The sequence below is a fragment of the Citrus sinensis genome, chromosome 2, assembly GCF_022201045.2.
Source record: "Citrus sinensis cultivar Valencia sweet orange chromosome 2, DVS_A1.0, whole genome shotgun sequence".
In the NCBI taxonomy this organism is placed as follows: domain Eukaryota; kingdom Viridiplantae; phylum Streptophyta; class Magnoliopsida; order Sapindales; family Rutaceae; genus Citrus; species Citrus sinensis.
In genome coordinates, this window is record NC_068557.1 from 29028397 (window position 1) to 29050957 (window position 22561).

Below are 22561 nucleotides of genomic sequence, written 5' to 3' on the forward strand. Positions count from 1 at the left end.
CTGGAAAAATGAAAAAAAAAAAAAGAACACAATTACACCAACCAGAACCAAATTGCTTCCAGAATTCAGATTGCTTTAGTTTAGTGCAACAAAATTTCAAATACAAAACATATAACTTCAAATCCAGGTTCTAAAACAAATACAACAGCCGCGAAATCCACCCCCACAGGCCACAGAACACAGCCCAAAATCCACCCCCACAGGCCACAAAACACAGCCGCAAAATCCACCCCCTTTTGCTGGCCGCGATAGAGTGAGAGATGAGACGAGTGATGCTGATGCTGATGCTGATGAGTGATGAAACAAACACAAGCGCACCGTGAAGGTGATGACAGTCATGCCGCAGAGGATTTGATTTGAAGAAGAGAAATTACAAGAGAGTTGAAGAGAGAGTGAGAGAGATTGAGTGAGAAACGGGTGAGAGAGAATGAGAGAGGAACAGCCGAACATATGAGAGATTGAGAGGAGAAGTTGAAGAGAGTGAGAGATCGAGAGAGGAACGAGTGAGAGAGATTGAGATTTGAGAGAGGAGTGAACGAATGAGAGATTGAGAGGGCTAGGGTTTCATTTTTTTCTATTTATATTTAATAATTTTTAAAAAATTAATATTAAAATAAATAATATCCGGATCTGGGTTCCGGATTTGCGGGTTCACCTGAAACCGGATTCGGACCCGAAAATATGCGGGTTTTGAAAAACCGATCCAGATTCCGCATAAAATTTGTTCCGGTGCGGGTTGAACCCGGATCGGATTTTCCGGGTTCATTCCGGATCCGGGTTTGGTTGCCATCCCTACCATTTATCCTTCCACTCGACTAATTATGACGCTACCAATTTGTGACTTGTTATAAACTTATACAAAAGACCAACAAAGTGTTGGCTCCACTGGCAATGGAGTCTCCTTAAGTGACTTAACTGGGTTTGCTCCCCAGTTCGAGTCGCAGGGAAGTCGCCTTTGTTGGGAGAACCTGTACCTCCCGGTTCGAGCGGGGACTTCTAGTCTGGGTTGTGGTACGGGCTTAAAGGTGCCTCCCACAGTTAGGGCTCTCCCCAAGATACCTCGTGGATAAGACCAAAAAAAAAAAAAATACTTATACAAAAGAGTTGCTGTTGACTGTTGTGTTACTACTTACATGAAGATGAACTAGAAAAATTATATTAAACATACAATTATGACATAATTATTGGTGATTGTTGATTCATATAAAGCCATAATCTTGGGAATTGATGGAGGTTGATTGTTTTCTTAACCCCATGTTGTTCCCATAACAACTTCCTTAACTTAATTCTTTCCTTTTGACTGTGTGTTTAGAGATTTCCCAAAAAAAAATAAAAAATAATAATAATAATAATTGGAAGGAAGATAAAATTATCTATTAACACTATAAAATATTTAAAAATAATAATTAATTAATACTTCAACACCATACCGTATTATAATTCATTACGTCTTCCTTTACCATCCTCATCAGTTTTCAAGTCATGTGATTCGAGTTCAATTTGAATACTAGGAAGTTCGATCAATCAGCGTACGCATACTTAATTAAAGTTTTGAATTGAGACTTAAAAGAGTCACGATCTATTAAGACCTTTGACCCTTCAGCGCTCCCCAGTTATTCAGTAATGATGCCTGATGTTGGATGAAGTCATCATGAGTACGTCACTGATGTTGGATCGATTTGTTGTAATAACCTGCACCTGTTCTTTTTGCAATAAATGCAGCGCTCGGAAAGTGGTTTACGTGGTTTAATGTGAACGTGTCCTAAATGCACCGACCTGGAAAGTGGTTTAATTAAGGTGATCAACGTATGACTTTCTAAGCTCAATATATTGAAAATGAAAGAAAATTCCAGTTTAATCACAATATTTTTGTAGTGAGGAGAATTTTTCTGTCAGAAAATAACTGGTGACAAATTAAACTCAATACCATCAGTTCAATACTTTTATTTTATACGTACAAAATTAAATTAAATTTTTTATTAATTATTTTAAGATAAAAATAAGAGTACAATATAATATTATCATATTATAAGTGCATTATAATTGTTGGAACAAGAAATGTGGAATGTCAAAAATTGAAAATCAGATTTTAGTCAAATAAGTAAGATAACATGAGAGCACAACTACAGGAGAACATATTAGCTGGAAGCTTGGATAAGTTAAAGATGCATAACTGCAGGAAAGCACAATAGTAAGAGAACTTAGTAGTTAGAAGCTTAAATAAGTCAAATAAGCATGACTAGCGACAGTAGGAGCTCAATAGCTGGAAGTTTGAATAAATCAAATAAACACGACTATAAGAGAGCACAATAACAAGAGAGCTCAGTAGTTGAAAGTTTGAATAAGTTAAATAAGTACAACTGTAGAAGAGTACAGTTACATGAGAGTACGGTAGCAGGAGAACTCAATAGTGGAAAAATTAAATAAGTCAAATAAGTATGATGGCAGAAGAACGCATCTTTAGGAGATAAGTTTAATTAAATAACCACAACTGCTGAACCCAGTAGCTAGGGTCCAGTATTTGGAAGCTTTATTTATACCAGCAAAAATTTTTATTCATGATTATTAAAATAGAAGAATCTAGAAGCTCAATGTAAATTTGAGAAGAGGATAAGTGTTGAAGATAAATGTTGACATTAAATAAAACTCTAACTAAGTGATAAAGATTATCAGAATGAGGAGTTACTAAAGATTTGGGTTATCTAAACTATTTGATAAATAGAGAGTTCTTGATGCATAAAAGGGGTAGGAACAAATACTTAAAAAGAAAAAAAAAAAAAACTCCATCGTAGTCATTATACAATAGTGAAATTATTTTTTCTTTATCTGTGACGTAAGATAAGTGCTAACCACATAAATTCTTTATGTCTCATTTATTATATCACCCTATTTATTTATTTCTCTTGTTGATTAGAAATATGCATCAATTTCTAGTGAGGATATCCTCACTTAATTAAAATGAGAATGTCACGAACAAAAAAAAAAACATAGTTTTTAATGTATTTAAAAATATATATATATTATTAATTTTTGTAATATTGTTACTTTAACAAAGGAACGATGTGCTTAGTAAAGAAGTACTCTCTCTCTCTCTCTCTCTATATATATATAACTCTGGGTCCACCCTCGGTTTGTATAATGCGTCAAATGCTCTGTACATCGTGTTGCATTCTCTAATTTGACCAAATATTAAGAAGTAGATGAATGGCTGAGAATGTTTTTTCCTATGTAATTTTATCAAAGAAAGAAAAAATATCTTCATTCATTAGGGAAAAAAAGTCACGTCATAAGTAAATGATTAGGTATATGCACCCTGCTTGTATAAATAAGCACGAGTACTTATTTCTCCTCGATACGATCTATTGAATAATAATGGAGCAAGGAAAGCAATTGGGTCATCAGAAGCAACTTGTTCTGAGTTGCCAGATGAATTCTAAAGCTTGTAATGTGATACCACCAAGGCAATCTGCCAATTATAAGCCAAACATTTGGAAATATGATTTCATTCAATCCCTTCACAGCAAATATAAGGTACAATTAATTTATACCCAGCTATATTGCATGGGGTTGATTGTTTTAAATTTATTAGTTCTGTTAAACTTTTTGTTGGTGTTTTGATGATTATCAGGAAGAAGGATATAGAAGCCGAGCCGAGAAGCTAAAGAACGATGTGAAGCAAATGTTTCTTGAAGCAGCTGACCTTTTAGCCAAGCTGGAGCTCATTGATAGAATCTGTAAACTAGGCCTGTCCTATCTCTTCGAGGAAAAAATCCGGGAAGTTTTAGTTGACACAGTAGCATTTTTAAAAAATGACACTGGTTGTTTACAAGTAAAGGATCTTTATGCTACTGCATTATGCTTTAAGCTCCTCAGGCAGCATGGCTATGAAATCTCACAAGGTATATAATATACATCAAACTTAATTTCATATCGCTGTCAGCTATGAAATCTCACAAAGTATATAATATAATTGCTGTCAAATACTAAATACTTAAATGCCTAATGTGCATGCGCTTATTAATTATTTAGATGTGTTTCTCGACTTCATGGATGAAACGGGTACAACATTCTCAACTAGCAAGTGTACGGATATCAAAGGACCGATTGAACTTTGTGAAGCCTCACAGCTAGCTTTAGAAGGTGAAAGCATATTGGATGAGGCTAAAGTTTTCTCCGGAGGAACTCTAAAGGGTATCTATTCTTCTTTGAATACTGACCTTGCACAAACAGTGGCCAGAGTTTTGGAACTTCCATCGCACTGGAGAGTGCCGTGGTATGAAGTCAGATGGCAGATAAACTCATATGAAAAAGAGAAACACATGAACACAATTTTGCTTGAATTAGCAAAACTTAACTTCAATATTGTTCAAGCCACACTCCAAAATGATCTAAGGGAGCTTTCCAGGTAATAACAATGGCAAAACGATTTTATTTTAATTTGTACAAATTAGTAATATTTAAAGACGGTCCCTAGCTACAACTTTGAAAAGAAAAATTGTGGCAAACAAATTGAAGCAACATTTTGCTCTTTTGTGAAAACAGGTGGTGGAAGAATCTGGGTCTGATTGAGAATTTAAACTTCTCTCGAGATCGACTGGTAGAATGTTTCTTGTGTGCAGTGGGGCTAGTTTATGAGCCCAACTGCAGCTGCTTTAGAAAATGGCTCACTAAGGTCATTATTTTCATATTAGTCATCGATGATATCTATGATATTTATGGTTCGTTGGAGGAACTAGAACACTTCACCAGTGCTGTTGAAAGGTTAGTTTTGACGTACGTATCATCATCACCAAAAAAGAAAGAAAAAACGACAAATGTTAATATCAATCAATTGCTATTGGCCCATTTGGTATTCTTGTGGTAGCTATGCTGTAAAACCTAGATAGCTACTAAGTCTATCAGTTACGAATTCTATTCTACAATAGTTGTGGCTATGCTTAATCACCTCAAAACCAATAAATCCTATAAAATATCTCAGGCGCACTACGTCAGAATATAGGTCTGACATAAATATTTCTTAAATTCAGGTGGGATTTCAAGGAAATTCAACGTTTGCCTGAGTGTATGAAGCTTTGTTTCAAAGCACTCTACGACACTACTAATGAAATGGCTTATGAAATTGGGAGGAGAAATACTTGGAAACGAGTCTTACCTCATCTAAAAAAAGAGGTATGAATGTGTTTGACGTTAATAATGATTAGTTTGAGGCTTAGAGCTATTAACTAATTAAAAAGAATAAGCTTTTTTTTTTTTTTTATTGGGTTTATTAAAGTGGTCAGATTTCTGTAAATCATTACTTGTGGAAGCAAAATGGCAGAAAAGGGGATACACCCCTTGCTTACAGGAGTACTTAAGTAATGCGTGGATTTCATCATCCGGCACCGTGCTTTCTGTCTATTCATTTTTTGGCATAATGAAAGAAGCGACCGAAGAGACTGCAGGTTTTCTTAAGCTAAATCAGGATCTTGTGTATAATTCATCTCTGATCATTCGACTCTGCAATGATCTAGGCACTTCATCGGTAAATTTTCAGTCAAGAATTCCTAAAATTTGACAGATGACTTGATTTCAATTTTCAAGTTTGTTATTATTAGTATTATTTTTTTTCTTATCAGTAAATTAAATTGTAATAACAGGCGGAGCTAGAGAGAGGGGACGTGGCTTCATCAATCCTGTGTTGTATGACGGAAATGAATATTTCGGAGGAGATAGCTCGGAATTATATTAAAGGCATGATAAGTAAAACATGGACAAAGATAAATGGACAATGCTTCACACAATCACCCTTGTTGCAGTCATTTATCCATACCACTACAAATTTTGCACGTGTGGTGCACAGTCTTTACCAATATGGAGATGGATTTGGAGTTCAGGACGGAGATACTAAGAAGCAGATCCTGTCTTTGCTGATTGAACCTATGCCACCGTCACCTTTTAGTTGAAGTTTTATATTTCCTCAGAACACAATAATGTGAATCATCCTCCGATGATCCCTTCAATAATATTAAGTACTCTCTTGAAAATAAAAAGATATTGTCTCTTTGCTCGCTATGTATACAAATTTTGAACTAATGCCATCCAAACTCCAAAATGGTCTGTCTTTACTTAATGAACAAATGGATTTAGTCTAAAAAAAAAATTAAAAGGAAACTAATTATACAAATTAATATAGAAGCGCCGAGCTGTTTTCCAGAACTGGTGTGAATAGGAATCTTGTATTTTACTAGTTGAATCAGATTATCACCTCAATGAATAAAAATATTTGACATTTTTGCAACTTGCAAGTATGCCGAAGAGATCAAATAAACATACGTGTTGTTGATTAGAGTAAAATGCATTCGCTTTACATGCGTGGACGGATCCAACTAAGAAGTCCCCCTTAGCCTATTATTTTACCTCAAACTTTTGAAAGAGTTAAATAAAAAGAATGGGAAATCATTAATTTTTCACCTATTGTAACTAATATATATTATTTACCCTTGTTATTTTTATAATAGCTAATAACCATATGACAACATTATTTTATAATATTATTCTTATTTTCAAATAATCTTTCATTCATTTTTGTTATAAATTAAATAAATCATAAGAATGACAATTAAATTAAAAAATTAAGTGTTAAAAATAAGAAATATATGTTTTGATGTGAAAACAAATTAATAATAGAACTTTTTCGGACTTTTTATTTTATAAATATTTTAAACAATTTAAATAAAACGTAAAAATTACAAGAAAAATATTCTATTATTCATTTTATAATAATTTTTATTTATCATTTAAGTTCTCTTATAATAATTCTTTTATCATTGTATAGCAATTTTCTTATAAATTATTATAAGAAAATGTTTATAAAATTAAAAAAAAGTACAAGAAAAGTATTATATTATTATTATTTTTTATTCACATCAAAACATATATTTCTTGTTTTTAATACTTACTTTTTTTATTTTTTATTTACATTCATATGATTTATTTAATTTATAATAAATATGAATAAAAATGTATTTGAAAATAAAAATAATATTACAAAATTATGTTGTCAGTGGATTATTGGTTGCTATAAAAACAACGTGGAAGTAAATGGTGTATATCATTTACAATAAGGGAAAATTACCAATCTCCCTAAAAAGAATTTTTTACCACATTTCCTTAGACAATAAAATACCAGCAGCAGTTTAGTGATAACAGTGTTATTTAACAATTTTAAAGACTTGATTGAAATTCTAATAATTGTAATAAAGAAAAAAATTAAGCTCCCTCATTGAATTAAAAATTTTTAAAGTAAATTTCCTCAATTTATGTGTCTGGGTTCGCAACTTTGCGCATGAATCACGAGTGTGCACACGGAAAAAAATAATTATTGTACTTTAAATCAAGTCCTGTCTCCGTGCCACTTCAGCCTTGGTCGAAGTGGTGGGCAGCTACCCTCACGCCTGTTGTCGTTTTTATTTCTTTCCGTTTAAAGCAGAGTAGCAGAAGCGGATTAATTGTAAAATAAAACCAATCACTTGATAGACGGAAATCTGACTTCAATCCATATCATTTTCTAATTCAAATGACTCAACACATGAAATTTTTACAACAATACTCAATGGCGTAAGATTCAAGATAAAAAAACTCACGAGGGAACAAAATAAAGGAGATTTTGTTAATTAAAAGACCATGAACATAAGAACAAGATACCTAATAACAAGACATTCCTATTTATAATAGGGTAAAAACTTACTTCATTAAGTTAACTTCAACAAAAGAAAAAAATAAAACTAAATAATCACAACTATAAGAAAAATAAAAATAAATAAATAATATAAAAAACATCTAAACTAATAACATTCTAAAATATCGTACTAAATCACTTTTCAACCACACACACCTTGTGAAAATCGGACCACAATTCTGGTGAGAGAGAGGTTTTGTTTGTTTAATGAGAGTGAGATCAGGTGCCACTTTGGAATTAATATAAACGTAGAGCGACATGAAGGGAAGTGAGAATGACATCATCTCCCTCTGGGGAAATTCAGCTGCGGCCTACAGCCTTTCAAGTTTTTAAAGGGAAAGCTCATCACTCATCAGGCAACTCGACAACTCTCATCTTTACTCTGACTTTAAGGTAAACGACTCGTCCACTTGGCTTTATCTATACAAATATGTCAATTGGCATTCAAACAGATACTGAACAGTTCAACATGCAAGAGTTCTGTTAAATTAATTAAAGAAAATCAGCCCCAAACTTGAAGTCAGTGCCGGTAAAATATCCCATGAAATAGGAAATCCTATCCTCGGGTTCGAAGCACCTCCGACTCTCTTAAAAATTAACAATTGGTCGAATTTTTATTAGACCAATAGGGGGATTTGCTAGGAATAGGAATGAATAAGTTGATGCGGAGGATTTAACTCTTAATTAAAGTTTACTTTTCAATAATTTACAGTACCACCACAAACACAACAAACAAAAAATAACAATAACAGATGTTTTGCATTGGAACGTAAATTGTTGAAGAACCAAGTGACACTCGCACCATCCATGTTTGTTCGGGCTCGTGTTTAGCCCTACCATTTGTCTCTCCTTATAACGCCGATCCTAAATACACCCCTCCAATTTTGTCCTCTACACTTACTTTCGTATGAACTTTCATAGCAAAGCCGTGCAATCAAGATAATGAGGAGGTGGATCCAATTCTTGATCCAAGTGCATCCAACGGCTGGATGCAACTGTGGCACGGTACCACAATTGCACCGTAGCATGATCCAATTCTTTATATATAGAAACACAATTACTGACTTAAATGAAATCTTCTTTTAAAATTTTTTTGACATCCACCCCGTTCCATAAATTATATAAAAATTTTAAATTTTCATTAGAATTTTTTTTTTCCTTTTTTGAGAAACTTATTAGAGTTTAGGATTATAGAGATAAAGCTATATAATAAGAAAAAAATTATTTCAAATTTTAAGACTTTATACATTTTAAAATAAAAGAAATATTATTTTTAGATGAAAATTTATTTGGCAAGATTTTTTATTTTAATATATTGATTAGTAATTTATAACTTAAACCAAAGGTATTTTGGGAAATAGATTTTTAATAAGGGTGTTGTAAGAATTTTAGAGGCATATTAAAAAGCTCAAACTCTTTAATCACTCTCTTTAAGATGGACCTGCACAGAACCCAAGCCCAATCATTTCTGTTCCTCGGGCCCGTTATCTTAGTTATTTGAAAGGCTGAATAAGAAGAGGTTTCCACTTTACACTTCTGAACCTCACTCGTGCATTATGGTTACGATTTGTGATAAGGCTAAAAACTTATGGAAAATAAGAAAAATTAGTTTCTTAAATATGATTAATAGCATATATTGAAAACAACCAAACTTATGACACACAATGATTTCACTTATGTTGGGGGCCGACCCAGGGGCGGAACAAGCCAACCTTGGCTGGGGGCCAAAGAATTTTTTTTAAAAAGATTTAATAAAAATTTTAATGTAAATAAGTTATTATTAATATAATATAAAACATTGAGTATTATTATTATTTTTTTACAGGGGTCATGGCTCATGCCTGTCCCTTAATAGATTCGCCCTTGGATCAACCTACTATTGGGTAGACCTATTAACTACGTTAGTATTGAATAGATATAAAGCTTTCTCAGTAGATCACTTATTGTAATACATTAGTAATATAAATGCAAAAAGACAAGAACAAGGACCTACATGGAAGGAACACAAACTGTGTCCTTATTTGTGAGTTTATTAAAAATTAAGGTTCTGAAAGTTATTATTAAGCCCATTTAAGTATTTAACAAATAAAAAAGAGGAAATGGATTTGGAGAGCACATTAAAATAATAAAAAAAAGAAATATTTTGTTGTTTTCAATAAATAAGTACTCCATTCTCATATTTAACAGCACTATTACGAGCTACGTGGCGAAAGTAAATAATATCTACTCAATTATAAAGTCTCGGTTATTATAATTAGTATTAGAGACAACTTGATGGATGCGTTAAATGATGTTATTTTGTTTTCGTTGATCCTCATTAGGACGCAAGCTTCTCAAGGGAAAACAATATGTAATATCTCACATCACTAACGAAAGAGTTTCTTGATTGATTTATAAGTTATGGATTCTCCTAATTAAGCAACAGACATATTTTGGGTTGTAAAGTTAAATAACGAAACTGCGACATATTGTGTACCGTTATTACAATTAGTATCGGAGTCGACTTGAGTCAAGTCATAACATAATAATAATTTTCAATATATAATTGTTTAAGAAATCATTAATAACGAGCGAAAATCTCAAGTAAAATTTTCAATCTTTCAAGATCAATCATTCTATAATCTATCAATAAACACGCTTATAAGGTATTTAATTGGTAAAAAATTTCAACTATTTTTTAGTAAACAATTTATAAACAAATCAAGTATTTTCAAAATCACCTAGAAAATAATTTTGAAAAAGTACAATTTTATGTGTGTGTGTTCAATTTCACAAAGCATATCTCATTAAAACATAAAGGTGCCAATTCCTAGCATAAATCAGCATTGGTTTCATTTGTATAAATTAAACTTTTCCCATATTTAAATATGATGTAATTACAAGCGAAAGCAAAGCCAACAAGCGAAGCGAGTGAAGTGGCAACTGGTAACCTCCCGAAGTTCCCAACTTGATCTCTCATTCCCATTGTCTCTGGGTCTGGCTCTCTCCAAACACTGCACATATTATATCCGTCATTATCATATCATTTCGACCAATACACATATAGAAACAAAACAGAGAGTGGAGAGCGCAATCAATAATACCAAAGAAGCAAAAAAAATTATGTCGAAGAAGAAAGCATTCGGTGGCAACACTATGACCCTTAAAGACTTCCATGGTGGCTCTATCCCCACCGATCTTCCTCTCCCTTCTGCCCCTGGTGTGTAAGTCCCAATTTCATTCACTCTTTTTTTTTTTTTCATTTTCTTTGTTGTTTATTCTTTAATCCTTACTATTCCCAGTTTCGTTTTTCTTTCTTGTTTGATTGGAGTTGCTTTAGATCTATTCTTTTTTTTTTTCAATTCTTTATTATGAGTATTCGTTTTAGATAGCATCGATTATTTGAGATACTAGATCTAGAGCTGGAAACTTTTAAACCCTAGCTATTTTTGTGATTGTTTTGTTTAACAGAATGGTTAGGCCTATGGATCGTTCTGGTTTTGATCGACCTACATCGTGGGGGAACCCCATGGCCCGACCTGATAATCGGCCAAGGCCCAGTTCCTCCCCAGCAACGAGGCATTTTGATGATAAAACCCCATTTCTAGCTCACCCAGGGCACATTGGTCGTCATTTTGATGAGGATGAGAGAAAACCCTTGGATGGGGTCTCTGCTCCGCGTAAAACTGTTGGTGATGAGGGTTTCCATGTGGAGGTTCATCCGGAGTCTGCATCATCTGGGAGGATATCAAATTGGGGGGGTTCATCTTCATTTTCACAAGCTTCGAGTGGGCCTGTGAATTCATATGCGGGTAGGGCAGCTGAGCAAAGTCAGATTGGGGTGAATTCACAAAATTCAGTCGGCAATAGCGGTCAGATGGGTTCTGGGTCGTATCCAAATGCTTGGACAGCAAGGAGGGACATGGCAGCAAGTGTCTCTGAGCCTGTGCAATCTGGATGGAATGGACAAAGTGCAGTTTCCAAGTTGGTCCATGCAAGTGCGCTTGAAAAGGTTTCCTCGGGTAGATGGCAGTCAAAGCACTCAGTTCAATATCATGCCGATGTTCAAGTCATTCAACCCCCAGAAACAGCCAATGGTTTGCGTCCTAAGAGTGATGATAATGTGTATGATGGGACAGATGCGATGGGTGGAAGGGAATTTTCTGATGCATCATTGGCAAGGCATGTTGAAAGAGGTCTTAATATTGAAGATGGTTTTCAGGGTGGTAGAAAGGAAGAACACAACCATGAAAGTACTAATTCCTCTACTCTTTTGGAAGTAAAAGAGAGGAAACCAACGTATTATGCTGGCAGGGTTCAACCTGCTTATTCTAATGGAAAATTCTGTGGACCTGAGTCTCAGCCCCTGGTGCATTCAGAAGCATCAGAGCGACCTAAGTTGAAGTTATTTCCAAGAACAAAGCCACTGGAGAATTCAGAACCCGATGGTCCAAATCCTAACGAGGTATTACTTTAAATAAAAATATAAGGGTTTACTATTTGTTATTTTGATGTTTGTATCACGTTCGTTCGCTTGAAATATATCGTCTGGTGGAATACAGGGGAATCAGCAGTTAAGTGAATCTGCTCATGGTCATATTGAAGCTGCTAATGGCTTGCTTGGAAGCTTGAATCCTACTAAACCTGAATTTCCTGCTACTGATGGGGCGAATCATGCAGTGGATCGCCCAAAATTGAATTTAAAGCCTAGGTCACAGGCTACAGAACAACTAGTTGGGAGCATTGAAACGGAAAGGTCAGTAGTGCCCTTTGGAATTTCAGTAACGCTTCTTACATCATCTTTTTTGTTTATAATTGACGAGTACGGAGAGGAGCTGTTAAATAAATAAAAAGCTCCTTGTGATCAATATTTCTTTCACATTAAGATAGGTAAATACTCTTCTTATATGATGAATTATTTGAGCAACCGGAACTTACAGAATGGGGCATGTAGATTTGATAAGTTGACGAAATTGCACTTTCATAATGAGGTTCAAATTATCTGTTGTATTGGACATTAATTAATACCAAATGTAGAAAAGCATAACGTTTGGTTAATCATCTAGTATTTGGTTTTGTCTTAAGCATTTCAACTCTCAAGTTTATTTCATTTTCATTTATAAGTACAGGGCAGAAAAGCATTATTGATGACATTTCTCTAGAAAGGTTGACAAAAGATTTAATGTATCCCTACGCTCCTATTGATGCTATTTTATGGAAACAAAATTTTTGTAACACCTACTGTTTTGAGATTTATAAACTCTCTTATTTTACTGGATATTGTTACTTCCTGTTCGTATCTGTACTTATATTTTATATTTTTTATGCAGAAATGCATTGTTTGGTGGTGCTCGCCCAAGAGAATTGGTCAGTGTATTTGCTTTATAAGTCCTTCATGAATTCTTTACACAATTGAATATGTGTTTTGATCTGCACAGCAATTTTGAGAATAAAATAATCTAAATTGTTTATTATATCTTCAATGGACATTGTCTCTTTGTTTACGTCATGATGTAATGTTTAAAAATTCCAGCTCATGTCTTACCCTTCAAAAATAAATAAGGAAGAAGAATAACCTCTAACTTCTGAGCCAGTTTTGATTGTTATTCCCAAGTCTTTCAAATCTAGAAATAAAGATTCCTATGGCATCTTAATTCTGGCTTTATTTGTGTAAAGTAACAAAGGAATGAAGGGAGGTGTTGTTGGGTTGTGCGGGATGGGATTAGGATTCCTTTTCTCCCTCCATTCTGGTCAACCAAGCACAGCCTTAGAACTCTTTCTTAGCCATTATTGGTGACTTAATGTTCTAATCCTAATGCCCTCCTAATAATGTCTGGCAGGTTCTGAGGGAACGAGGAATTGATGATGCTGCTATCAGCAATCATGATTCAAGTCAACATTCTGATAGGTAGTGACATCCTTTTTCAAATATTATTCTAATGCCACTCCTTTTATGTCTAATGACAATTTAAAATTTTGAATTATTTCTTATGTACCATTGATTGCTGTGAGAAGGACCAAGCAAAATATTTCCAATAGTGGAAGAGCTATTGATTATGCAACTCCTGCTCGCCAAGGTGAAAGAACTGAAAATCTTCATCTTGATCAGAGGTTTGGAAGGAAATTTGATAGGAAGGATCAGCGGGTGGATGTTGAGAGAGCTGATATGGAGAGGCGGAACTGGCGAAATGATAATCGACGGAACAGCAGGGGGCCTGAAAGGGAGCAGCAGCAGCAGCAGCAGGAGGTGAGGCATCCTTCGCCAGAGACATGGCGCAAGCCAGTGGAGCAGCCGAAACCGGCTTCTGCTGATGGTGCTGGTCCACGCTATGGAAAAGTAGCTTCAGCTGTAGAACTTGCGCACGCATTTTCAAGATCATTCTCAGATCCAAAATTAGATGATCGATATTCAGGGAAAAGGGGCCTCCCTGGCCGGAGCCAGATGCCCTTTTCCCGCTTGACGGGTCCAACCTCAAGGCCACAGATTAATGGCTACTAATTCTAAAGTGATTTTACCAGTAATTTGATCTGCACTTGGTGATAAGATTGTATGTTAGGTAGAAAGTTATCTGAGCTGCATGCAAGCTCGTGTCCTGCAGTTCTGGGAATGAAAGTTCCTCCACCTAATTTTTTGGAATTTTCTGCAAGATGAACTGCGGACAAAATCAATTGCTATCTTCTTCGGGAGCAAAGCACCTACACACGGAGCCCCGATTTATTTATTTTTCCCTACTTTCTCTCCTTTTTCATTTTTTGATAACTGTTTGGTTTCTCTTCGTATAGGAGGAGAAAGTGATCTGTTGTCACCTGGAATTGACAGTGAGGCCACTGTTGCATGACTTTACTATATGCTTTCTTGACACAAAGAGTGCTATTTTACCGATGTGCCGCATATGCTATTGTGTTCACTGTGGTAAAAATTGAATTGAACTTGATTCTCAATTCATGGTCCCCAAACCTATCAGCAAATCAATATGAATGTACAAGTGCATCATATGTTTCTTTTTGTTTTCTGGATTAAAAATTGAATCGCACTTGATTTTCAAGTCATAGTCCTGAAAGTATCAGAAAATCTATATGAATGTGCAAGTTCTCAAGCTTCGTGTTGGCTTAAACGGTCTATTTCATCTATATCTTTTGTGGGTTCCAGAATCCACTATGTGGCCGTTCTTACAGTCAAGCCACAGCGAAAATTGGCGGCATAAGTAACGGAAAAGGCAAAGCGATTTGGTCAAACAAAATTACCCCATTGTTACCAATAAATATATTTCAATCATGAATGCTACTATTAGGTTTCAAGCTTGGAGTTCTGTGACCGCTACATTTCCTCAGTGGCATTACAAAACAGATCTAAGATTCAGTGTCATATGATATTTTACAAGTTCGTGTTGGTTAACAATATATATGAAATTAATTCTATCTCTGTATTATTATAAAAGCACATATGGCACCTAATATTTAAAAGACAAGTATAGCTCATATCAAATTCTATGAATTACTCGTACCAAATCTCATAACAGCACATAAGAGCAAACGAAGTTCGAATAGGTTATTTTAATCTCATTTAGGTTCTTGGAAGCCTACTGTTACTAATTTTATTTCATTTAAAAATGTCTCCTAGCTTCTTATTCCCTCCATTGTCTTTCTACTAACAAACAGTTGTCTCTATTATCATTGACTAAAGAACAGCTGATTCAAAGACACCACTTTCTGCTGCTTATCATCCCATCTCAGTCTGTCACTTCATTTTTCAATATTTTCCCTTTTCGAGACACATCCGAAAAGGTTCATCTTTTCCATACACACAGCTTTTTCAGCTTCATAAAAGCTTGAACCTGAGTCCTGAAGTGGGTTTTTGTTCTTCTTTAGTTTAACAATGGAAGTGTGCTGTGACCTTGAGGTCGACGTCAATGGCGAGGAGACATTCATGGTGGACAAGGTAGCGTGCATCTACTGTAATCCTCGCAACTTTTTCTATTCAAGCTGTAATACATGACATATTTACTACCAAGTGATGAATTTTCAGCTTGGTTTTTTTCTTCCGTTTCAGTAATGACTTTTTGTCCTCACAAAATGTCAACTTCATTTTTTGTCAATTTTCCTTTCCTCTTTTTTTTTTTTTTCGGTGCAGCATTTATTTCCTAGTTCTTCTCAGAGATTATACATACATACATACATACACACACTTTCAGTTCTTCCTTCCACGTTGCAGGCCGAAGTAGTTGCTATTTTGGCCACCTTGACGTTCTTGCATTTAGTAGCAATCATTTTTAACTACTTTTGTTCTTCTTCTCGTGCTCATTAAATACATTCAATTTTTACCAATCATAAAATTATCTCTGTTTCTGTGATACATATTTGTCAATTTTCTTTTGGTTTTCCAGAAGCTATTCTTTCCACTTGTGCTTTTATGATTTCACTTTTGACAAATTGTATTGAAAGTACGACACATGACAAATTATTGCTGATAGCAGCATCTCACCATAATTTTCCTATGATTGAAAGATTCTCTTAGTATATGGTTTGGTGCATTTAAATCTTCAGTTGAGTTGGTAGCTACTGAAGCATTACGTGGCTGTTGTTTATTTTAGCTTTCACACCTTTATGTAGGCAGAAATTTGGATTCTCAATTTCACAAGTTCGAGACTATGTATGTATGTACATTTCATTAATCATTAAATTCCACTCCGTCCACCTTGGCAGAAAATTCTTGCATCCTTCTCAGGCAGATTCAACAAGTTATTCAGCGGATTGAATGGTAGTACAAGCAACCTGAAAGTGATATTTCACGATTTTCCTGGCGGCGCAGAGGGTTTTGAACTCATTGCAAGGTATTGCTACAGCCTTGGCAAAATTAAGATTACTGCCTCAAACATAGTGCTACTAAGCTGCGCTGCACGTTTCATGGAAATGGGTGGTGATGGCCACGGGAACCTCAATTTGATAGACCAAATTGAAAAATCTCTTGAAGAAATCAGCTATTGGACTTGGCCTGAACTCCTCGTAGCTTTAAAGCAGTGCCAAGTCTTACTTCCTACAACAGATTATTTGTTTGTACCTGAGAAAGTTTTGAGTGGCTTAGTAGAAAGAATTGCTTTGTCTTTTGTTGCAAGCCCTTATACATCTTTCTCAGGCAACTTTAACTCTACATTTCAGTTTTCTTGGGACACAGAGAGGTGTGACAGCTTGATGAATATTTGCCGTCAAAGAAGGTGGTGGTTTGAAGATCTTATGTTTTTGAATGTTGATTTCGTTGACAAGGTGAGTAAGATGATGATAACGCAGAACTTTGAGCACGATCTGATTTGTAAGTTTCTGTTGCATTATCGAAAATCAAGATTTTGTAGTGCCTCACAAGTTGAGAAGTGCAAAATGACAGAGGTTGTGATCAATCTGCTTTCTTTGCTTGATAGGAGCACTCCTTCTTGCAAGAGTTTATTCAATATATTTCATGTGGCTTTAAGCTTGAAAATAAGCAGAATTTACAGAAAGAAGTTAGAGAGTCTAATAGGTTCACAGCTAGATCAAGCAACTGTGGACTATCTGCTTGTTCCATCTCCATGTGGGAAGGACTATATTTATGATGTAAGTTTGGTTCTGAGGCTTGTTAAAGTATTTTTGTTTGAGAATAGAAGCTGGTTGTCCATGAGTAGATTGAACAAAGTTGCAGGATTAGTAGACTCATACCTTGCAGAAGTATCCCCAGATTCCCACTTAAAGCCTTCTAAGTTTGTGGCATTACTAAAGGTGTTGCCAGATTTCACAAGACAATCTCATGATGGACTCTACCACACCATGGACATGTACCTTCAGGTACCTTCAGGCATCCTTAAATGCAGAATCATTTGCTTTTGCATTGAATACACTGCACATTTACTTATTTAAGCTTACAGAATTCATTCTAGTGGGAACATGTGCTTCAGTTGCTTCTTGTGCCTGAGCCATTAACTAGCAGTCAGGTCGTTTAAGTTCCAAAATTTTGATTATATTCATTTTGATTTTTGAATATATTGATAAAAAAGGTATCAAAATTTAAATAGTTGTTTGATTTGCAAGTCGGGAAAGGAAGAAAAAAGGATCTTATTTATGACATTACAATCTATCTATCTTGCAAGCTTGATATGCTAGTTGCTGACTTAGGTTATTTGCAGGTCCATGCTGGACTATGTGAAGAAGAAAAGTTGAGAGTCTTTAGTACACTGAATTATGAGAAACTTTCAGCTGATGCTTTGAAACATTTAGCTCAGAACTCAAGGTTTCCATCAAGATTAGCAGTCATATCATTCATTAACCAGCAGTCCAAGCTCAAATGTTTACACCCGAGAACACACCGGATTGTAAGCTCCAGTAACTCTCTGGACGCTAAGGTTTATATAGCTGAGAAAGCTCATGCTGCAAAAATCATTCAATATGCCAAAAGGAATAATATTACAACAACAACTGAGAAGTTTGAAGCACAATTTCGAGGAATGCAAAGGAAGGTGATGGAATTGGAGAAGATCTGCAGCATAATGCAGACTGAGATGGGAAATATGTCGCAAAGAAGATTACCTTGGGTAGGCAATACTAGATATCTACCAGGACTCTGTTCTTAAGGAGAAATCTTAATTCTCCCTTTAATTTAAAATTTAAATTTGATATATTATTTTCTTTGCATTGTGTCTCAACATGGGTTGTATATATAGTATGTAAAGTAATAAAATGAAAGTAAGAAATAGTCTTATGTGTTTAGCTGCATTAATTTCATATGTTATCACTTGGAATGAATTCATCTTATCCAAAAGCCATCACGATTCATAATTTCATACATGAACATTCAACATGATCTTCATAGTAAAAGCTATCAATAAGTTGATGGTAAATTTGCAAGGGTGGGGCACTGTCCAAGGGCAAATACATGAATCCACAAGACATGTACATATCACACTAAAAAACATTAAACATTGCAGATCTGATCGGTCACGTTTGTAATGTAATGACTAATGAACTCACTGGAGGAAATCGAGACATTGTTGGCAAACATGTCATTTGCAGAAACCGAGGACATTAAATTGGCAATAAGATGTTTCTAAAGAATATTCGTACTGAGCTTACTCACGGCCGACTGCTTCAGCGAGCTATGCGGCTGAGAGCACGGGCAGTTGCAGGGCTCAACTAAATGTGATCAAAATTTAATCTTAGAGCCTCAGTTAATGGAGCTAGCGTTTCGTAAACCAACACATTTCTAGTTTTCTGCAACACCCATATCTTCATGTCAAAGCTCACGCAAACCAACAAAAAGTTCCCACATTGATATCGAGCGAAAGGTTAACAACAATTATCAAAATGATTAACAATGCATGGGTTATGGGTCAAAACTTGGTGAAAATTTAAAAGCAAGACATGTTTCATTGGATACTGGGGTGCCATTAATTGCCCATGGTTTACAAGGCGAACCTCAAATGATTCCACCATGCTGCGTGGACCAACATACTTGACATTGAAATTGCATCTTTTCTTCGATTGTAATGCAAACATTTTTGTTATTAGTGATGCTATTATATTATTATTAGTTCCCCAATTTGTTGGAACAAGTGACGATTAATGAATGAGTGACAGAAAAAAAAGTCAAAAACCTTTCTCTTGGGATGTTTCATTACTCGATTTAAATCTTTTGTTTCAGTAAATGTGGTACACTGAGGAATCGCATGGAGCACGTGCGGAATTTCTCTGCTGAAACGAGCCTGAAAAATCACTGGGCCATCTCTTTGCAAACTTTATTGGACTGGGCCGCAAATTCCTTTGCGTTCGTTGATAAGAAGATTTATTTTTATTTTTATTTATTTATGTTTCTACACACTAGAAAAGTAAAATGGATCCTGCAATGGTTGTTTCCTATCTCCACCTTTTTTTTTTAATACCTTAGCAAATGTCAAATTTTATTTATCGCCTTACACTCTCTTTGTTTATGAAATATTAATAAATATTATGATGTTTTCTATTTACATACACGGTTAAAGTTCAAATCAACACTTGCACTCTTTTTTTATTTACAATTCTTTTATAGGTATTAAAGTATTTTTTTTTGTTTTTTTTAATAAGTTGAAGAGTGCTATTACAAGAAACATCTTATATCATATTATTTAATTCAACACCCTTGATTGGTATACTGTGTGGTTGCTATTAAATTATGTTAGGAAATTGATGGGTGAAGCAGAGCCACATCTAAAATAAAATTGGAAGAAAATAAAGAATAAACACAAAAGAGGACGCTAGGAAATTATGTGGTTCGGCTTTTAGCCTACGTCCACGGGCGAAGACAGAAGGAAAATATTTCACTAGTAAAATTAAGATTACAAATATTGTAATATTTTGACTCACTACCCAGAACCCTAATACACCCAATCTCTCAAATCCCTAAAACAAGAGTTTAAAACTCTAACACTCTCAACTCTCAACTCTCAATTCTTTTCACAAATGAATTAGAGAGCTCTAAGATTTTTTGAATGAGTGAAATGAAATGAGGAGCTCCCTTTTATAGCCAAATATTGGCTATTAAAATAATAATTTTTTTTCTTCCATTTTGGTGTGGTAAACCACCATTTGCAGATTCTTCTTTCTTCTTTGTCAAAGTTTTTTTTTTTTTTTTCCTTGGGCGGCACCTCCTTGGACTTCAATTTGGGTGCCCAATTTGAAAAATGTTCATGATTTGGCACCGCCCAACCATGACTTTGACAAATTATATGTTATATATAAAATAAAAAAATAATAATATTATTAGTTTCGATGTTATTTTTACTATATGTTTAATTATTATTTTTTAATTTATTTTTTATACTAAACTTCAAGAAATAGTGAAGAAATACATAGAGATTGAGGAATATTACATCTTCAGTGTTAGCAATGTAAAATTATAAATTTATCCCTATTATAATCTAATTGACTAAACTGCCTCGCTTGTGGCAATTTTTTATTTTCAGTTTGGACTCATTCTTGTATTTTGCATTTAAAATTTTACTCCAAAACTAATTCATAAGTTTTTTTTTTTTTAGTTCCTCCAACACTACTTTACAAGCAATTTATTTTTTCTCTTTATAAATAAAATATTAGAATTTTCAAAATAAACAACAATGACTGAATTCATCTGATATATTAATACTAGCCAAATTACTAAAGATGCGTGGCCTTTGTCAAGAAAAATGACGACTTTTTTGACAGGGTTCTAGATGATTTGCTACTGAAAATACTCAATCAATTTTCTTTTGAATTAGCTTTCAGAATTTAGATGATTTATTGGAGAGGAAGAGAGAGGTAGATATAGTGTCATTGATCCTGTTGGAGAAAGATCCACACTATAAAAAATTGTCTTTGTTAAAAAAAAATTTTTTTCTTTTTTTTTTTTAGGGATAAAATTATTGCCAAAGAAGCTTAAATTAAAAAACAAAATCTCTTACTCGGAAATTTCCTTTTGATGCATATGAATATGTCAATGTTGACACATAGGGAAGAAGAAAAAGAGGAAAAAAACCGCAAAGAATAAGTGTTAAATGAAATTTAACAAAGATTTAGATATAAAAAATTATTTAATATTTATAAAATAATTATAAAATATGATTTTTTTTTTCTTTCTTTTCTTTGATTGAGTATGAGATTCTTGGTATGTGCAAGGGGTTACTAAAGGCAAGGCTCATGCCTACTATACTGAAGTTATAACCAGCTGGTAGCTGTACTGCATGGGAAAAAGGATCTAAACATAAATATAAAGTGTTTAACGTAATTTAACATTTATTATGGTATCGAAGATAAAAGTGGAGTGCGGTATACAACCATTGAAATAATAACAAGTTTATTGGATTACTATGACATTTGCTTCAAGTTATTCATAAATAAAAGCTATATATGGTAATAGGATATGACTTGAAAACTCTTCCCGTCCTATTCAAGGGAATATATAGGTTGAAAGAGCAATGATTGATCTGTTTTATCCTTGTTCTCTATCTAGGTCTTGAACACTATGCCCATCTCCATGCTAATACATACAATGGGAATATCTCACAAGGTTCAACAACATGAATTCACTTGTTGCTTCTTGCTTCAAATAAGAGAGAATCTTTATTAGCTTCGTGTAGTTTTACCTTCTTCCACATTTGTCTCATCAAATCCTTTATATGCATATGGATTTACTTGGATCTTTTTTTTTTTTCAAGATAATATATACCTTCTACTTAATCAACTTAGTAAATTTAGATAAATTTATTGAACACATTCTAATATTTATTTTTTTGATATTTTTGAATAAAGGTCCAGCTATATTCCAAACTTTTGACTCCACGTGATACACGGCTCAACTATATTCCAAACTTGGGTCTTCCATGCGAAGGCCACTTGCATTCATTTCTATTTCGAAAAGTTCTCAATGTTGTGGATCAAATAGGAAAGTATCCAGACATGCATGCAAACAATACAAATGATATAAAGATAAAGGGGACTAATGATAATAATCAAGACAAATGTGTGGAAGACAAGCTACGGTGCATTTGTTGAACTCTCTAAATGTCGACGAGTGGCAAGAGTTGGATTGTTGGTACAACATGAAATGTGCAGAACACCCTTCGAATTAATAAGTGAAAAACACTCTATACAAGCCCAGTGGTGGGGAGCTATTTTCACAGCGCTCATCAACTTGTTTGTTGTTTTTTTTTTCCCCCCTTCTAATTTTCACTGAAAAATTAGTAAAATTGTGTTACATGGAAAGTCCACTAATTTTAACCCCCCAAAAAAAAAAAGAGTTTCACGAATATTGTGCTATTTAAACCAACTAAATTTCTCAATACTCATTTTTATGAATTAAAATTTTTGTTATGAAAATATAACTTGGTCAATTAT

At 34.3% G+C, this 22561-nt stretch overlaps 3 protein-coding genes across 4 annotated transcripts; all 3 read left to right on the plus strand.

Annotated features, from left to right (window-relative positions):
* The first annotated feature begins 3236 nt into the window (after positions 1-3236).
* LOC102618658 (alpha-farnesene synthase-like) lies at positions 3237-6108 on the plus strand. The gene is made up of 7 exons (XM_006467885.4): positions 3237-3531; positions 3629-3899; positions 4030-4405; positions 4543-4761; positions 5028-5169; positions 5273-5521; positions 5637-6108. The coding sequence occupies exons 1-7, from the start codon at positions 3373-3375 to the stop codon at positions 5940-5942; spliced, it is 1722 nt and encodes a 573-aa protein (XP_006467948.2). The 5' UTR covers positions 3237-3372; the 3' UTR covers positions 5943-6108.
* Positions 6109-10604: 4496 nt separating this feature from the next.
* Positions 10605-14638, plus strand: LOC102618187 (uncharacterized). 2 transcript variants are annotated; one of them, XM_006467883.4, is made up of 7 exons: positions 10605-10920; positions 11168-12161; positions 12259-12452; positions 13027-13063; positions 13537-13604; positions 13712-14214; positions 14480-14638. In XM_006467883.4, exons 1-6 carry the CDS (start codon positions 10820-10822, stop codon positions 14193-14195), a joined length of 1878 nt encoding a protein of 625 aa, XP_006467946.2. In that variant the 5' UTR covers positions 10605-10819; the 3' UTR covers positions 14196-14214; positions 14480-14638. The 2 variants fall into 2 exon arrangements, with proteins under 2 accessions (XP_006467946.2, XP_006467947.2); XM_006467884.4 differs by having other exon boundaries at positions 10605-10916; positions 13712-14638.
* Positions 14639-14791: 153 nt separating this feature from the next.
* On the plus strand, positions 14792-18423 carry LOC107175472 (BTB/POZ domain-containing protein At3g22104-like). The gene is made up of 3 exons (XM_025094854.2): positions 14792-15635; positions 16400-17509; positions 17848-18423. The coding sequence occupies exons 1-3, from the start codon at positions 15573-15575 to the stop codon at positions 18289-18291; spliced, it is 1617 nt and encodes a 538-aa protein (XP_024950622.2). The 5' UTR covers positions 14792-15572; the 3' UTR covers positions 18292-18423.
* The last annotated feature ends 4138 nt before the right edge of the window (positions 18424-22561 follow it).